The sequence below is a fragment of the Urtica dioica genome, chromosome 6 (assembly GCF_054948205.1).
Source record: "Urtica dioica subsp. dioica isolate 48M chromosome 6, U.dioica_male_clone48M_v1_H2, whole genome shotgun sequence".
Classification (NCBI taxonomy): domain Eukaryota; kingdom Viridiplantae; phylum Streptophyta; class Magnoliopsida; order Rosales; family Urticaceae; genus Urtica; species Urtica dioica.
In genome coordinates this window covers 43,193,386-43,209,972 of record NC_142761.1, presented here as the reverse complement: position 1 = coordinate 43,209,972, position 16,587 = coordinate 43,193,386, and the positions used below count along the sequence as shown (strand labels likewise).

General features: G+C 37.1%; 1 protein-coding gene across 1 annotated transcript in view; it reads left to right on the top strand.

Moving 5' to 3' along the window:
* Nucleotides 1–16,032, top strand: part of LOC149394391 (uncharacterized protein At4g37920-like) — a 78,236-nt gene extending 62,204 nt beyond the window's left edge. Inside the window, exons 3-4 of the mRNA XM_089618335.1 lie at nt 15,350–15,537; nt 15,617–16,032. Coding sequence (XP_089474461.1) covers nt 15,350–15,537; nt 15,617–15,848 — 420 coding nt within the window. The 3' untranslated portion in view covers nt 15,849–16,032. The remainder of the gene's footprint in view (nt 1–15,349; nt 15,538–15,616) is intronic.
* The last annotated feature ends 555 nt before the right edge of the window (nt 16,033–16,587 follow it).

Genomic DNA, 16,587 nt, shown 5'->3' with positions numbered 1-16,587 from the left:
GAAAATATTTATTTGAAAAGTCTAACAAAATCTTTTAAAAAGAAGGGTATTGATAGGTAAATGCGTTTTAGGGTATATAATTGATATTAATATTGATGCTAAAGGATACTTAAATTATTTTTAGAGACTCTGATAATAAACCCCGCATTTCACTTAAACATAGAGAAGACATATGATATTTTTCCTTTTAAATTAGAAACAAAATTTTAAAACAACAGTTTGACACCGTATTGAACTATATATATATATATATATATATATATATATATATATATATATATATATATAATTGAAATATTTTTTTTGTAAAATCTCAATTCAGTGTCAGAAAAGATTAAAACAAAAAAAAAATTTCTCAATAATTCAATGTCATTACTAGTATAAAAAAAAAGTTTGCACTGTTTCTTGATTGGAGACTCTATTAGTATCAAACGAAAAGTTATTAATCATGTCTAAAAACAGAGAAAAGCAAAGCACCTTTAATCCTCTTGGTTGTGATGCTATCCGCAAAACGTTGCCACCAAAAACTCTTCTCTGAAATTCCGCAAGTACGTTGGCAAAATCGAGTTCAAAGCGTTCGGAAAATGTAATAACTGGCTTCCAAGTGCTCTCCGCTGACTGACAATCTCTTGCAACGATAAGCTTTTGTATATGTTGTTCGACATAGGCGAAATGAAGACGATTGTCTGGTGGTCGACTTGTATTGCCATGCTTTATTGAGAATATAAGCTTCGGAGGGGATTTGAGTCTTTGACAACCACTTATGCACACGTTATCGAGAGACCACATTTTGAAGATCGTCTCTGGAAGGTTCTCGAGCTTTCTACAATCCTTGAGGCTTAGAGTTTTGAGCCTGGTCAGCCTCTCAATCGATGGATGTAATTCTGTTATCCCAGTCCCGTCCAGCCAGAGTTCTTGTAAACACTCCATAGGCTCCAAAATTTCAGGGAAGTATTCCAACTGTGAGCTGTTCTTCAGTGAAAGAAGCATTAGAAGCTTTAATTTGCATATGGCAGTTGGAAGGGTTTTAAGGCCATGACAATCATCAAAATACAACACCATAACGTTAGTGTAACTCCCGATGGATACCGGAACTTCCTTTATCTCTGTGCCAGACATGCATAAGTAATATATGAGGCTTGAACCCTGAAGCAATGGAAATTCGTTGACGTTCGAGATGAAGCCGAGGTCCACGTACTCATTGTCCGTCTACTCTGCATCTCTCTCATAATTACGGGGGCTTGATTTTCTTCATCTGGAAAGATATAGGTGAACATGTCAAGTTTAAGAACCGTATCTTTTGACGTCAGAAAATCCCACACATCTCGACGATAAATCAAACGGACCCCAAATTTTTTTATTCGAACGTCCTCCTTTAAGTTAGAAGAGTTCATAGCTCCCCCGTAAATGTTGAATTGGGCGATCCTTGCATCAGAAACATCGCTGCAGTCCTCGTGAAAGGATTTCATCACAACATAATCCCCGCCATTATTGATCGAGTGAAAGTGAACACCCCGGTGTACCTTTGTGATACTAATATCGGGCGATTCCCCTGTAAAAAATTGCGATGACGCCACGAGGTTGAGTGCTGTATAGCGGGAGTCCCGGTCGCCGAACGAAATGAGAGCACACATGGCGAAGCCTACGAAATCGGAGTTATACCACCCTGGAAGCAGTATCACGTCCAAACAGTGTCCCTTTATTTGATGGAAAACACATGTCAACCTCGCGAGAAATTGGTCAAACTGCCGCAGATGAGGAAAAAAAATGTTAGAGCATCTCAAATAGAGTTAACAGGAAGTTTTAGCGCATGTTGTTAAAAATCGCATTTCAATTTTGTGTCATTTTCTTTTTATAAGATCAAATGACAGAAAGAAAGAAAATATTTTGCCCGAGACCCATCATATTATACTTACTTTATTAGAAGTGGGTTTCCTATTATAGAGTGAGTTGTATATGGTCTTAGTATAAAACTAAAAACTGATTTATATCATGTCTAAAAACATAGAAAAACTCTTACTATAAACTAAAAGTGATTTATCATGTCTAACAAGACAGAAAAGCTCTTTGTTTAAAATTGAAAGTGTAATTTATTTTGGGGGGCCAGGAATTAGCACGTAATTACTTGCACCGTTAAGTTCAAACATAAATTTTAACGATGGAAGTATTTACGCGTAACTAAATTTGTAACATGAGGTATTTTTGCCCAGGAAAAAAAAGAATGAGTATATAAATATCAGTTAAAGCAAACTTTGAGTATTTTTGCCGCCATTTCCGGGCAAGAAAACATAAAAACAGGTACCTTTATTCCTTGTAGCCACTGATCTCTACTATGCATAAGATGTTGTAATGGTAGAATGTTGCCACCAAAAACTATTCTCTGAAATTCCGCAAGTACATTGGAAGAATCGAGTTCATAACGTTCGAAGAATGAAACAAATGGCTCCGAAACGCTCTCCACTGACTGACAATCTGATGCAGCGTGATGCTTTTTTATATGTTGTTCGACATGGAAAATTTGAGGACGATCGTCTGTTAACTGCAATATTGGTTGACCTGCATTAACATGCTTTATTGAGAGTGGAAGCTTCAGAGAGTATTTGAGTTTTTGACAACCACTGATCTTCACTTTTCCGAGAGACCACATCTTGAAGATCGTATCTGGAAGTTTTTCGAGATTTCCACAATGCTCGAGGCCTAGCCTTTGGAGCCCGGTCAGCCTCTCAATCGATGGATGTAACTCTTTTATCCCAGTCCCGTCCAGCCAGAGCTCTTGCAAACACTTCATAGGCTCCAAAATTTCAGGGAAGTGTTCCAACCGTGAGCTGTTTTTCATTGAAAGAAGCTTTAGGGACTTTAATTTGCATATGGAAGTTGGAAGTGTTGTAAGGCCATGACAACCATCAAAATACAACATCATAAGGTGAGTGTAACTCTCGATGGATACTGGAACCTCCATTATTCCTGTGCTAGACATGCATAAGTAATTTATGCTGCTTGGATTCGGAAGAAATGGAAATTCGTTGATGCTCGAGATGAAGCTGAGATCCAAGTACTTGAGATTTAAGGTGCGAGAGAGATCTGGTTGATTGAGGCCTGAGCTATGACTGAGATCCAAGGACTCGAGCTTTGAGTTGTGAGAGAGATCCGGTATTTGATTTAGGTTCGGGCATTTACTGATGGTCAACTCTTCGAGATTTGGGAAGCAAGAGAGATCTGGGAGTTGATTCAATTGATTACAAAGTTTGAGAACCAAGTATTTGAGATTTGAGGCGTTAGAGAGGTCCGGTAGCTGCTTCAGTCCCGAACAACCATTGAGATCCAAGCGCTCAAGTTTTGAGGCACTCGAGAGATCAGGAAGTTGAGTCAATTTGTAACGATAAACGAGACACAAGACTTTCAAGTTTTTCAAATCCTATATGAAAAGTAAAATGTATTTTACGTGATTAGTCGAACAGAATAAGTGATCGGAAATAGAAGACATGCTTCTTAGCACCAATTAGCACGATGCCAAGAATCTAAATTAAAGGAGTTAACATGCGAAAAATAATTCAAGGCGAGCTGATTTGTAAATTTTTTAAGGAAAAATAAATAAATAAACTAGCAAAAAGTGCAACATTTTTTTTTTGAGGGGCTATACATGTGGTACCAAGACGCCACTATGTCAGAATATCGTATCCATCTTTACAGGAAAATGGATATCCCAAAAAAAAAGTTCAGGCTTCCTGCCTGGTATCCATGGCAGCTACAAATGTGAGGTAGTTGAAGTATTAGCTCTTTAACATTATTTTTTTTCCTCACATATTTTTAATGATTATTTACGATAGCTCCAAAATTGATTTTATTACTAAAATAGTATTTTTCAAACAGTAAAGAATTATTTAAAAAAATTTAAAAATAAAACAAATTAAATGAATTCAATTTTTAAAATAAATATATGTGTAAGCATAAAGAAAAATGATTATTCACAAACTGAAAAAACCATTTTCGCGATAAAAATATTTAGACATGCTATTTCTACAAAGGTTTTAAAAAACCACCATCACAAGCAATTTTTTTTTAAAAAAAAGTACAAATAATTACTATAATTTCTGAGATATAGATAATAAATTAAACGGGTTCAGAATGTGTTTGGTGTACCTTGTATTTGGGGTGCCAAATGTGTTCAAGTTCATACCCATCGATTGCTAGCTCGCGAAGATTCTTCGGATTAAAACTATGTGGCAAGGATTTCAATGGGCAATGTTGCCAGCGTAAATATCTCAGTTTATGGGGAAGATAATCAATACCTTCAGGGAACAGGACGTTGATTCTACCATAGATCTAGATTACACATTTTCTTAAAGACCAGAGGGTTTGTGGTCAATGAATCAGATATTTCATTGTCATTCAAGTAAATTCCTTGAATTTTGTTTGTCCCCTGTTCACAAATCATGGAAAATAAATGAGCACATATTATTACTAGTCATACGACAATAAACGTAATTGCTGCTACAAATAAGCTCGAAAGCATCTTGATTATAAGCATAACTTACGCAATCATCTTCCAATACATCGCGAAAATCCGATGCAGACCACAATCTACTGCGCTCTCCCGGATCATTTGATTCTTGGCGAACAATTGCTCGGCCCATTTCTTGGATCAAGTCATGCATCGAGATCTCACTGCTACCATTCATAGTTACGAGAGCCCTATCAATGAGTACACGAATTCTAATGGCTACCCCATCATATTGGTAATTGAGTTTCTTTTCCACATATTTTCTTTTTGTGCCTATGAAGAAGCAGGCGATATCAAGGAATATGTCCTTCTTACCCTGGTCCAGCCCGTCGTAGCTTGCTATCAATATGGCTTGGACTTTTTCGTGTGGAGATTTTTCAAGTAAATCCATTTCACTTTTCCATTCTTCGATGCTCCTTGAACACAAGTGCCGACCCAAAACCGTGAGAGCCAACGGATTGCCTTTGGCATATTTCTCGACAATTTCGATCGCCAACTTCAAGTATTCCTCGGCCGGAGATTCTCCTCCAGTATTAAATGCTTTCGAGAGAAAGAGCAAAAGCGCGTCCTTGGAACTCAATTCCTCAATTTCGTGTATTTCGTCAGCTGGGATATTCTTGAGCACTTGCAAATCTCTGGTCGTCACAACAACTCTACTACCTGGACCGAACCAATCACGGTCTTTGGCCAGATAGTCCAGGTGCGTCGCGTCATTAACATTGTCAAATACTAAAAGAACATCCTTTCTGCGGAGGACATTCATTTCGAAATCGGTGACACTCTGCAAGTCCTTCACTTTCAACAGATCCGAGAAAACACTGTTTTGCAAATCTTTATTAGAATGCTCCAAAGCATAAAAAGTATAATATACGATCTTATTAATTTATAAAGCTTTTTTTTTTGGCGTAAATGGTCTCTAATTTTATGATTGCCACATTTTAATCCTTATTTTTTTTTAAATTAGAAAATTCAACTACCTTATCAACTTAAAATGCGGTGAATGAAACGAAGTTAATTATAATAAACAAACTATTTATGTTTGTGAATATATTTGTTTAGATGTTAAATTTTGTTATCTAAATTTGCTTATTCGAAACAGACCAAAACGCTGCAAAAGCAATAAATTAGGGACTAAAATTATCCTTAAAAAAAATACTGAAGACAAAAATGACATAGTCATAGAATGTCAGATATTATTTGTGCCATTTATCATTAGAAATATTGTCCATTCGAGATGGTGTAATTTTAAATTCTTTTTTTGTGCTATTATCCTTTAAAAAGTGGGACCCATCTTTAATACAGCGAGTGCTGATAATATTATCCATGTTAAATTTAGTGTAAATAGTATATCTGAATTTTTAATTTGATGTTATGCATAGCAGATGACACTATTGGAATGTGGTTTTTAACTATGTTGATCTAAACTACCTTTTTTTTAACTCCGTTAGATGCTCTAACACTACTATAAAATTGGTTTTCTGATGCGCAAGACTATCAGATACGACTAGTCGCATCTAAATAACTTTTAGATGCGACTAGTCGCATCGGATAGTTCATCAGAAGCCGAAAAAATTCGCTCAAATTGTCTTTTGATTTTGACAATCCGATGCGACTAGTCGCACCTGAAAATATATTGAAACTTTCAGGTGCGACTGTGTCGCATCAGATATTTTTAAATTTTTAGGCGAGCCTCATCTCCCCCTCTTTTATTTCATTAATCTAACGTTGCGAATGAAATTTTTATTTTTTTAAATTATAATCCGGTGCGACTAGTCAAATCGGTAGAGGTATCAGGTGCGACTAGTCGCACCTGAAGAGTTAGTCGCACCTGATTATTAGGGTTTGTTTAAAAACGCAGGTCGACCCTTTCTTCTCCAGCCGCTCAAACCCAGTTTTTTTTCTCTCTCCCTCTCTACTAACTTCCCTTCTCCGGTCTCAAAGCTGACTCCGACCACCCTCTCCTCCGTCCCTCTCTTCTCGGCCTCTTCCTTCGCCGACCACCACAAGCTACCGCGTGTCTCAGGTCCTCCGCCTCGTACTCGGCCACCGGACCTCCGCCTCATCTGGCCACCGGACCTCGCCTCAGGTCCGACATGCTCAGTCACCACTGCCCCCGTCCCTGCTCTGGCCACCAGGTTATCTCTCTATCTCTCTCTCTCACTCTATCTCTGGCTCTCTCTTTCTCTCACTGCTATTTTTCTCTGTTTCGTCCAGCTCCGTCACCGGACCTCACCGTCTCCGCCGTCCCTGCTCCATCTCCGACAGCGCCTCAACCACCGGACCTCACCATCTCCGCTTTCCCAGCTGAATCTCCGACGCAAGGTTAGTGTTTTTATTTTTTTTCCTGTTTCAGTATATATATGTATATATGTTACTAATATATGTATATATGTGTAATAATATATGTATATATATATATATGTTTGGTTATTGCATATATGTTTAGTTTATATGTGTTACTAATTATAGTATTGTATATTGTGTTAAGTAATTTTAATTGGATTAGTTTAATTTAATGTGTAACTTAATTAGTATTAATTTGATAATTAATTTAACATGTTTAGTAATTTGGTTGAGTTTAATAATTCTATTAGTTTAGGTTAAAAGTTTAAATTGATTGTAAATTAGTTAGTATTAATATGATAATTTCACATGTTTAATAATGTGATTAGTTTATATTAGGTTAAAATTAAGTTTTAATTGTTTTTTGACATGTTTTGATATATAGTTTGTGACATTTTTAAATTTTTTTGCTTTTAATTAATTTAGATTAATTGTAAGTAAATTATTACCTAGAAATTGTAATTATTACCTAGATTAATTTAGATGCTCTAACATTGATTTATCTCAGTTGCCCCGCCATGTTCGGGAAGTTGACATTTGGTTTCCGGGGGACGAAATGTCGAAGTGGTTTTGCTATCAAAGTGATGGATCTTCGGTGACCGTGAATCCAGGGTGGGATAATTCCAATTTCGTTGGCTTTGCATCGTGTCTCATTATATGCCACACAGATTCTATTGAGGACCAAGTCAGCCTCGTGTGGGAATCGCGTTTCTCAACCAAACGGGGAGAAATCATCACAAAGTCACACCGGCCTTTTGACAAGTTGACGGGCAAAGATGATCATATTTTGATGCAATCCTTTCACGTGGACTGCAGCGATATTTCTGGTGCAACGGAGGTGTCGTTCATTGTCAGGAAAGGCGCCCAAACGCAAGTCAGAAAATGTGGGGTCCGCTTGCTTTACCGCTAAGAAGTGGTGGAATTTCAAAGAGAATGTCAAAAGGAGGAGTTTTTTCGTTGGCTGGCCAGGTGGAGAAAGGAAAACATCGGTTTCGGAGGAAGATGAAGGCAGGTCAGAGCTGACGAGATCGTCCTGGAGCAGGTGAGCGCGCGATTTCAAGTGTCGGGACTTTTACAATTTGGTTTCATAAACTGAATTTAATATATTTCGTCAACCACAATTCATGTACTACAAACATGAAGTACATACATGAAAAAAAAGGGATGAAAAAGAAGGACGAAGGTATATTCTTTAAGCCGTTGCTGTATCTTTTTTATCTTGTATGACCCAGAACAGGGCTGGCCCAAACTCACCGGGGGTTCTAGGCGATTCAATATTTTGGGGCCCTATAATACTAATAAAAATTTAAATTTTCAGGGTAAAAAATGTAAATTTTTTAGAAAATGGATCAAAAGTGTAAATTTTTAGGGTAAAAAATGTAAATTTTCTTAAAAATAGGCAAAAAATGTAAAATAATTTTTTTTTGCCCAACCCAATCGGGGGCTCAAGACACAAGCCTTACGTGCCTTAGGTCAGGGTCGGCCTTGACCCAGACGCACGCAAAACAATATTTATATTAAATAGCTTCGATTAAAAGTGAAATTACTTTGTCTAACAAGTTGAATGATAATAGGAGCTGGATTCAACATCTTACCAGAAGCATCCGAATCATCATCCACGCCAGGAACATAAGCATGTAGCTAGCACAACGTTAACAACATGCTTATTATTATTAGGAAAAATTCCTTTTTTACCCCCTAGACTCGTACCTCGATTTCATTTCACCCCCTGGATTCGGAAATGTTGCAAAACTCAACTCACAACTCAAACACGTGTTACAAAGTCCTACTTCCGTCAGTATTTGGACGTTAAGCTTAACTTTATGATGACGTGGCAAGATTTTAAACAGTATTAGAGTATTTTATATTATTTTAAATATTTTTAAGATTTAAATATTGTTATTAGATATATTAATTGTTAAAAAAAATAAATATTTCATTTCTTATCTCTCTCCTCTCTCTCTCTCTCTCTCTCTCTCTCTCTCTCTCTCTCTCTCCTTTCTTCTTCTTTTCTTCTCTGCAGACCCAATTGACAGAAGCGAGAGAACTGCGAAAGCTTCATTAATATCTTCAAATGATTAATCGAATGGGTTTGAACAGAAACACGAAAAATAATTCATACAAAAAATTACAACACATAACAAGTTACCCAATTTAAGTAGCTACATTATGGTACTTCTGAAAGATAAAGTTACAGTACTAAAATCCAGAATTCTAGTCTCGCTTCCCAGAGAGAGAGCGCCGGTATCGAACCACAAAAGACGGGAAGCTTCGGGTTTACTATTTATCACAGTTTAAGGGCTCTTCTTCACGCAAGAAGAGAGCGAAAGATCTGTCTCTCCCGCCGGAGACTCGGGCTCTGATGGCTCTGAAGAGGGATCAAGAAGAGAAGGAGAGAGCCAGAGAGCTGAGACGCGACAAGGCCCGAGCCGCAGCGGAGAAGCTTCTCCGGCGATACGAGGAAGACCGAGACTTTCGATTGTTGCACGACAAGATCTCCAACCACTTCGCCGACTGCCTCGTGGCCGACCTCGAAGAGACGAGATCCAACCCCGAGAAGCCCTCGATCAGCCTCGCGGCCGACCTCGAAGAGACGAGATCTAACCCCGAGAAGCCCTCGATCAGCCTCGCGGCCAAGTGGTGTCCGTCGCTGGACTCGTCGTTTGACAAATCGACTCTCCTCTGCGAGAGCATCGCGAAGAGGGTCTTCCCGCGGGAGAGCCACGCCGAGTATACCGGCGCCGCTCTAGTCTCGCTTCCCAAAGGTAGCTACATTTTGTTGGGTTTTCAGAGAGAGAGAGAGAGAGACTACACAGCTTCACTCTCCTCTGTTTTTTTTATCTCAGGTTGACTGGTGAGTTGGAAAATGCAGAGAAGAAAAGAAGGAGAGAGAGAGAGAGAGAGAGAGAGAGAGCCGAGAGAGAGAGAGAGCCAAGAGAGAGGAGAGAGATAAGAAATGAAATATTTATTTTTTTTAACAATTAATATATCTAATAACAATATTTAAAATTTAAAAATATTAAAAATAATATAAAATACTCTAATACTGTTTAAAATCTTGCCACGTCATCATAAAGTTAAACTTAACGTCCAAATACTGACGGAAGTGGGACTTTGTAACATGTGTTTGAGTTGTGAGTTGAGTTTTGCAACATTTCCGAGTCCAAGGGGTGAAATGAAATCGAGGTACGAGTCCAGGGGGTAAAAAATGAATTTTTCCTTATTATTATTATTATTATAGAGTGTATAGTTAGCCACGGAAATCTTGTGTAGATTGAGATACTTTACACTTGGGTCAGAGGCAACAAGAACACCTTTTTTCGGCTAGTTATATAATGCAAATTCCCGTTAATGCTCAAGGGGGAAGAAGGTGAAGTAGTGACCTATAATTCACCAACTTCACATAGTAAGATTCATTACTACTACAAATAGACCTTTAAAAGCGACAAACATCACTAAGATTCAGTAAAAAGGGTGTTTTAAAGGTGATTTTTTTTTTGAAGCAATTTGTTGCTTCAAATATTTTTCCTCGGTCCAAATTGCTCAAAAACTATGCAAAATTTTGATCAGGTCAAATTTACCCCGTTTAATGTTGACCTAACCATTTGAAGTCTTTTAAGTCATATCGAATTTAAATCGTCTTCTTATTCTTTCCTCTTTGCGAGCAATAGGCCTACTTCATGATTAAAAAAAAAAAAAAAAAAAAAAGCTTTCTCCTGCTGTCAGCCGTCCACCGTTAAACACCGGCCAACCCACCCTACCGCCGTGATCCACCCCAGCTCGTCCACAGCTTTTGGAGTATAGGTTATCTCTCTATCTCTCTCTCTCTCTCACTCTATCTCTAGCTCTCTCTTTCTCTCACTGCTATTTTTCTCTGTTTCGTCCAGCTCCGACACCGGACCTCACCATCTCCACCGTCCCTGCTCCATCTCCGACAGCGCCTCAGCCACCGGACCTCACCATCTCCGCCGTCCCTGCTGAATCTCCGACGCAAGGTTAGTGTTTTTATTTTTTTTTTCCTGTTTAAGTACATATATGTATATATGTTACTAATATATGTATATATGTGTAATAATATATGTATATATATATGTGTTTGGTTATTGCATATATGTTTAATTTATATGTGTTACTAATTATATTATTGTATATTGTGTTAAGTAATTTTAATTGGATTAGTTTAATTTAATGTGTAACTTAATTAGTATTAATTTGATAATTAATTTAACATGTTTAGTAATTTGGTTAAGTTTAATAATTCTATTAGTTTAGGTTAAAAGTTTAAATTGATTGTAAATTAGTTAGTATTAATATGATAATTTCACATGTTTAATAATGTGATTAGTTTATATTAGGTTAAAATTAAGTTTTAATTGTTTTTTGACATGTTTTGATATATAGTTTGTGACATTTTTAAATTTTTTTGCTTTTAATTAATTTAGATTAATTGTAAGTAAATTATTACCTAGAAATTGTAATTATTACCTAGATTAATTTAGATGCTCTAACATTGATTTATCTCAGTTGCCCCGCCATGTTCGGGAAGTTGACATTTGGTTTCCGGGGGACGAAATGTCGAAGTGGTTTTGCTATCAAAGTGATGGATCTTCGGTGACCGTGAATCCAGGGTGGGATAATTCCAATTTTGTTGGCTTTGCATCGTGTCTCATTATATGCCACACAGATTCTATTGAGGACCAAGTCAGCCTCGTGTGGGAATCGCGTTTCTCAACCGAACGGGGAGAAATCATCACAAAGTCACACCGGCCTTTTGACAAGTTGACGGGCAAAGATGATCATATTTTGATGCAATCCTTTCACGTGGACTGCAGCGATATTTCTGGTGCAACGGAGGTGTCGTTCATTGTCAGGAAAGGCGCCCAAACGCAAGTCAGAAAATGTGGGGTCCGCTTGCTTTACCGCTAAGAAGTGGTGGAATTTCAAAGAGAATGTCAAAAGGAGGAGTTTTTTCGTTGGCTGGCCAGGTGGAGAAAGGAAAACATCGGTTTCGGAGGAAGATGAAGGCAGGTCAGAGCTGACGAGATCGTCCTGGAGCAGGTGAGCGCGCGATTTCAAGTGTCGGGACTTTTACAATTTGGTTTCATAAACTGAATTCAATATATTTCGTCAACCACAATTCATGTACTACAAACATGAAGTACATACATGAAAAAAAAGGGATGAAAAAGAAGGACGAAGGTATATTCTTTAAGCCGTTGCTGTATCTTTTTTATCTTGTATGACCCAGAACAGGGCTGGCCCAAACTCACCGGGGGTTCTAGGCGATTCAATATTTTGGGGCCCTATAATACTAATAAAAATTTAAATTTTCAAGGTAAAAAATGTAAATTTTTTAGAAAATGGATCAAAAGTGTAAATTTTTAGGGTAAAAAATGTAAATTTTCTTAAAAATAGGCAAAAAGTGTAAAATAATTTTTTTTGCCCAACCCAATTGGGGGCTCAAGACACAAGCCTTACGTGCCTTAGGTCAGGGTCGGCCTTGACCCAGACGCACGCAAAACAATATTTATATTAAATAGCTTCGTTTAAAAGTGAAATTACTTTGTCTAACAAGTTGAATGATAATAGGAGCTGGATTCAACATCTTACCAGAAGCATCCGAATCATCATCCACGCCAGGAACATAAGCATGTAGCTAGCACAACGTTAACAACATGCTTATTATTATTATTATTATTATTTTAGAGTTTCTAGTTAGCCACGGCAATCTTGTGTAGAATGAGATACTTCACATAGTAGTGACCTATCATTCACCAACTTCACATAGTAGGGTTCGGTTACTACTACAAATGGACCTTTAAAAAGCAACAAACATCACTAAGATTCAGTAAAAAGGGTGTAAGGTGATTTTTTTTTTTTTTTTGAAGCAATTTGTTGCTTCAAATATTTTTCCTCGGTCCAAATTGCTCAAAAACTATGCAAAATTTTGAGCAGATCAAATTTACCCCGTTTAATGTTGACCTAACCATTTGAAGTCTTTCAAGTCATATCGAATTTAAATCGTCTTCTTATTCTTTCCTCTTTGCGAGCAATAGACCTACTTCACGATTTAAAAAAAAAAAAAAAAAAAAAAAGGCTCTCTCCTGCTGTCAGCCGTCCACCGTTAAACACCGGCCAACCCACCCTCCCGCCGTGATCCACCCCAGCTCGTCCACAGCTTTTGAAGTATATATGTGTATTGTAGTTTGATAGAGTTTGGTTGGTTACTTAGCGTGTACGGTATCTTAGCTATTACCAGCAGTAGATGTCGTTTTTCTTTATCAAGTCTATTAGCTTGTACGACACTACGTTTATGTCGTTGACACTGTAAGCTGAGTTGACTATCTTTTGTATCTAAATAGAGTTTTGGCTCTCATTTGAAATTAATTCAATTCATTCAGTCTCACCGATTCAAGTCGAAGATTCTCTTTCTTTTTCTCTCGCCTTACCCCAACCCTCATGACCAAAGCTGTTGACTGAGTTAATGTTAAAAAGGCCGATGTGAGTTGACCACACGGGGCTATATCTCGCGTGTCACCAGAATTTTTGTTGAATAAGGTGAGAGCACAGACCGGGAAGCCTGTGATTTTCAACTGACGTGCCCTATTCCTCGCTCGTATGTTTGGAAAAGAAGTTCGTCAAAAACGCGACAAAAGAAGAAAAACGTGACGAACTTCGTAAAACGACAAAAATAAAAAATGACGGAATTCGTAAAAACGACAATAATGGTTAAACGACAGAATTTGTAAAAACGGAAAATATAAAGAAAACGACAAAAAATTCATAAATAAACAGAAAGGGAAAACGACGACGAAATTAGTAAAAAAGACAAAAAAGAGAATACGACGAAAAACGACGACATTCGTAAAAACGATAAAAGTGGAAAACGACGAAAAACAACGATGAAATTCGTGAAAACGATAAAAGGGAAAGAAATGACATAATTCATAAAAACGACAAGAGAGAGAAAATGAAATTCATAAAAACGACAATAAGAGAAAACGATGAAAAACGAGAGAGCGACGAAATTCGTTAAAATGACAAAAGGAGAAAACGAAAAAAAAAAAACAAAAAAAAGTTCTGATGGTCTATGCGCTGGTGATACTCATCGATAAGATGCTCAAGTTTGTCGGAAGGAGATGACGCATCAGAGATTACCATGGCAATTTTGCTTCTCTTTATTCGTTTATTTTTCATTTAGATATATGCTTGCTTAGGATTTATATATATATATATATATATATATATATATATATATATATATATATATATATTATAGTTGAATTAATACGGAAATGATCAGCACATTAGTACACGATTTATTGAAAGATATAGAGATGCTCTGATATGATTTTATTTTTATTTTTTCCTTCTTAGCTACTACTAGGTGACGTCAACGCTCTTGCCCGGGTGAGAGAAAAAAGACTTGCTTTCTATGAATATTCAAAATTCCTAATAACTTCAAAATTTTCTCCTTTTCTGGTTACTTGTGCGAAACATTCACGAATTACCCTTTTACTTAAAACTTAACGTTCCAAACTCTTCTTGATAATAAACCTTTACTCACCATTTGCATTTTTCTTTTCAACCTTGAATCCGGTTCCAAACAAAAGTAAAATCACAGCTTGTAACGCTCTTTATTCGACTAGAGGTTAAATGTTGGATTAACTAATTCATTCACTCACGTCATGTCTTACTCTTCGAGCAGCAATTTCTAGGCTCGCGGCCAGATGTTTGACTTCTGTTAGCGCTTACGACAACACATTGGAAATAATTGACACGTTTGACCCGGCTCAGGCCAAGTTCCAAGATATCTTAGATTCTCCTTCGATTGAGGTGGCGTGTGAGAAGATCGAAAGCCTCTCCAAAGCGAAGCAGCTCGATTCTTCGTTGATCTTGCTAATAACTTCTGCTTGGGCTTCGGCAAAGGAATCAACTATGAAAAACGAAGTATGCTTCTCAACTTCTGCTATTATTCTTCACGGGACTCGCTATGAATCATCGTTGATGTTTGTTTTCAATAGTTATATCAGTTGAGTGTTTGTATATATAGCTTATTATATCAGATGTAAGATTTCATCCTCGTTATATATTTTTAGTAAACATAGGTATAAATAATGGTCAGCATGCTCTATGAGAAAGTTGGTCATGTGAATCAGTTAATTTTCTTAGTATTAGTAGTAAAATTAGTGTAGTCAGATTGAATTTGAACCGAAATCAAATTGCTTTTATCTTTAAATTCTAGGCTGGAACAAAAAATATGAATTAATATTAATTTAAATAGTAATCAGTTATGTTGTTATCTCTTGGTACAAATAGGTATTAATAAGGGTCAGTTAGCGTATGAGAATAAATCAGTAATAAAATAAAAATTTCATATAATTTTCTTAGTAGTAAGGATTAGTGTAGCCATAGAAATTTGAACTGAAATCATTAATAGTCTTATTGATTATGTCTCGGGTCTTTTATCATTTCAACTCATTCCGGTTCACTTTTGAAGTGCAGGTAAAGGAGATAATGTATCAGATTTACAAAACCACGAAGAAGAGTCTCAGGAGCATCGCGCCGAAAGAGCTTAAGCTTTTGAAACATCTTCTGAATATCATCGACCCCGAAGAGCGGTTCTCGGCTTTGGCTACGGCTTTCTGCCCCGGAAATGACCGCGAAGCCAAAGACCCCACCGTCTTGTACACGTAAATAACCAAAAAAATACGATATAAGCTTGTAATTTGATATTCGTGATCTCTAAAAGCTTGATTAACGTCTGAACAGGACTCCGAAAGAGCTACACAAGTGGATTGCGATAATGCTCGACGCGTACCACTTAAACCAAGAGGAGACCGAAATCAGGGAAGCAAAGCAGCTGAGTCAGCCGGTAGTTATTCAGAGACTTCTCATCCTCAAGGAGACCATCGAAGAGGAGTACTTGGAACGGGAAGACCACAAGAAGCAACAAACCGGAGAGGAAGGTAAATCGGAGGATTCGGAAATGGGTTTCCCATAGCCCGGGCTAATGACACTTCATCTATTACTAATGAGAGTTCTAGAGATTTTGTAGTTGCTCGGCTGTAGCTTGAGGCCAGAAATAACAGCTTTTCCGTTAGGAATCCGTGCTATGTAATTAAACATTCTCACCGGAAGTGGACATGTTGTACTGTTCTTTTTCAAAATATAAATGTATACATATATCTCTAGTGGACATATACTAAGTTTGTGTGTGTGCGTGTTTTTTTTTTGATGTGTGTGTAACAGCAATGCATTACATGTTGTATGTCGGGGAATGCAAAGGAGCAAAGTTCTTGTTCAGATTCATAAAAGTAATTTGGGTTCGATATCATTTTGTGCATATCATTGTTTTAAAAAAAAAAATATTATGGTTGAAGTAAAATTATATCTCAGTGGCTAAGCAATGGAGTTTCAGACTTTTCGCATATTCAGGTCCTATTGGACAAACTAAAATCCAATCTGTAGATGCTGTCAATTTTTTAGAAGAGGATCTGTCTGTTTTTTTTTTTTTTTTTTTTTTTTTTTTTTGGCTCAGAACATTAGTTATCATTTTTTGTTGCTTTGTTTTTGTCCACTTTAGGATTGGCATAATAAAATATAAAAAAGAGACGTGAATCTTGTTAAGCCGTTTTTTGGATTTAACATTTGAGACACGTGATGTGCCTGGAATAGTCACGTGCCTAGTATTGGATGGGCCCAAAATCACTCTTCGTGATCCCAAAGGGCTCAAGGAAGTT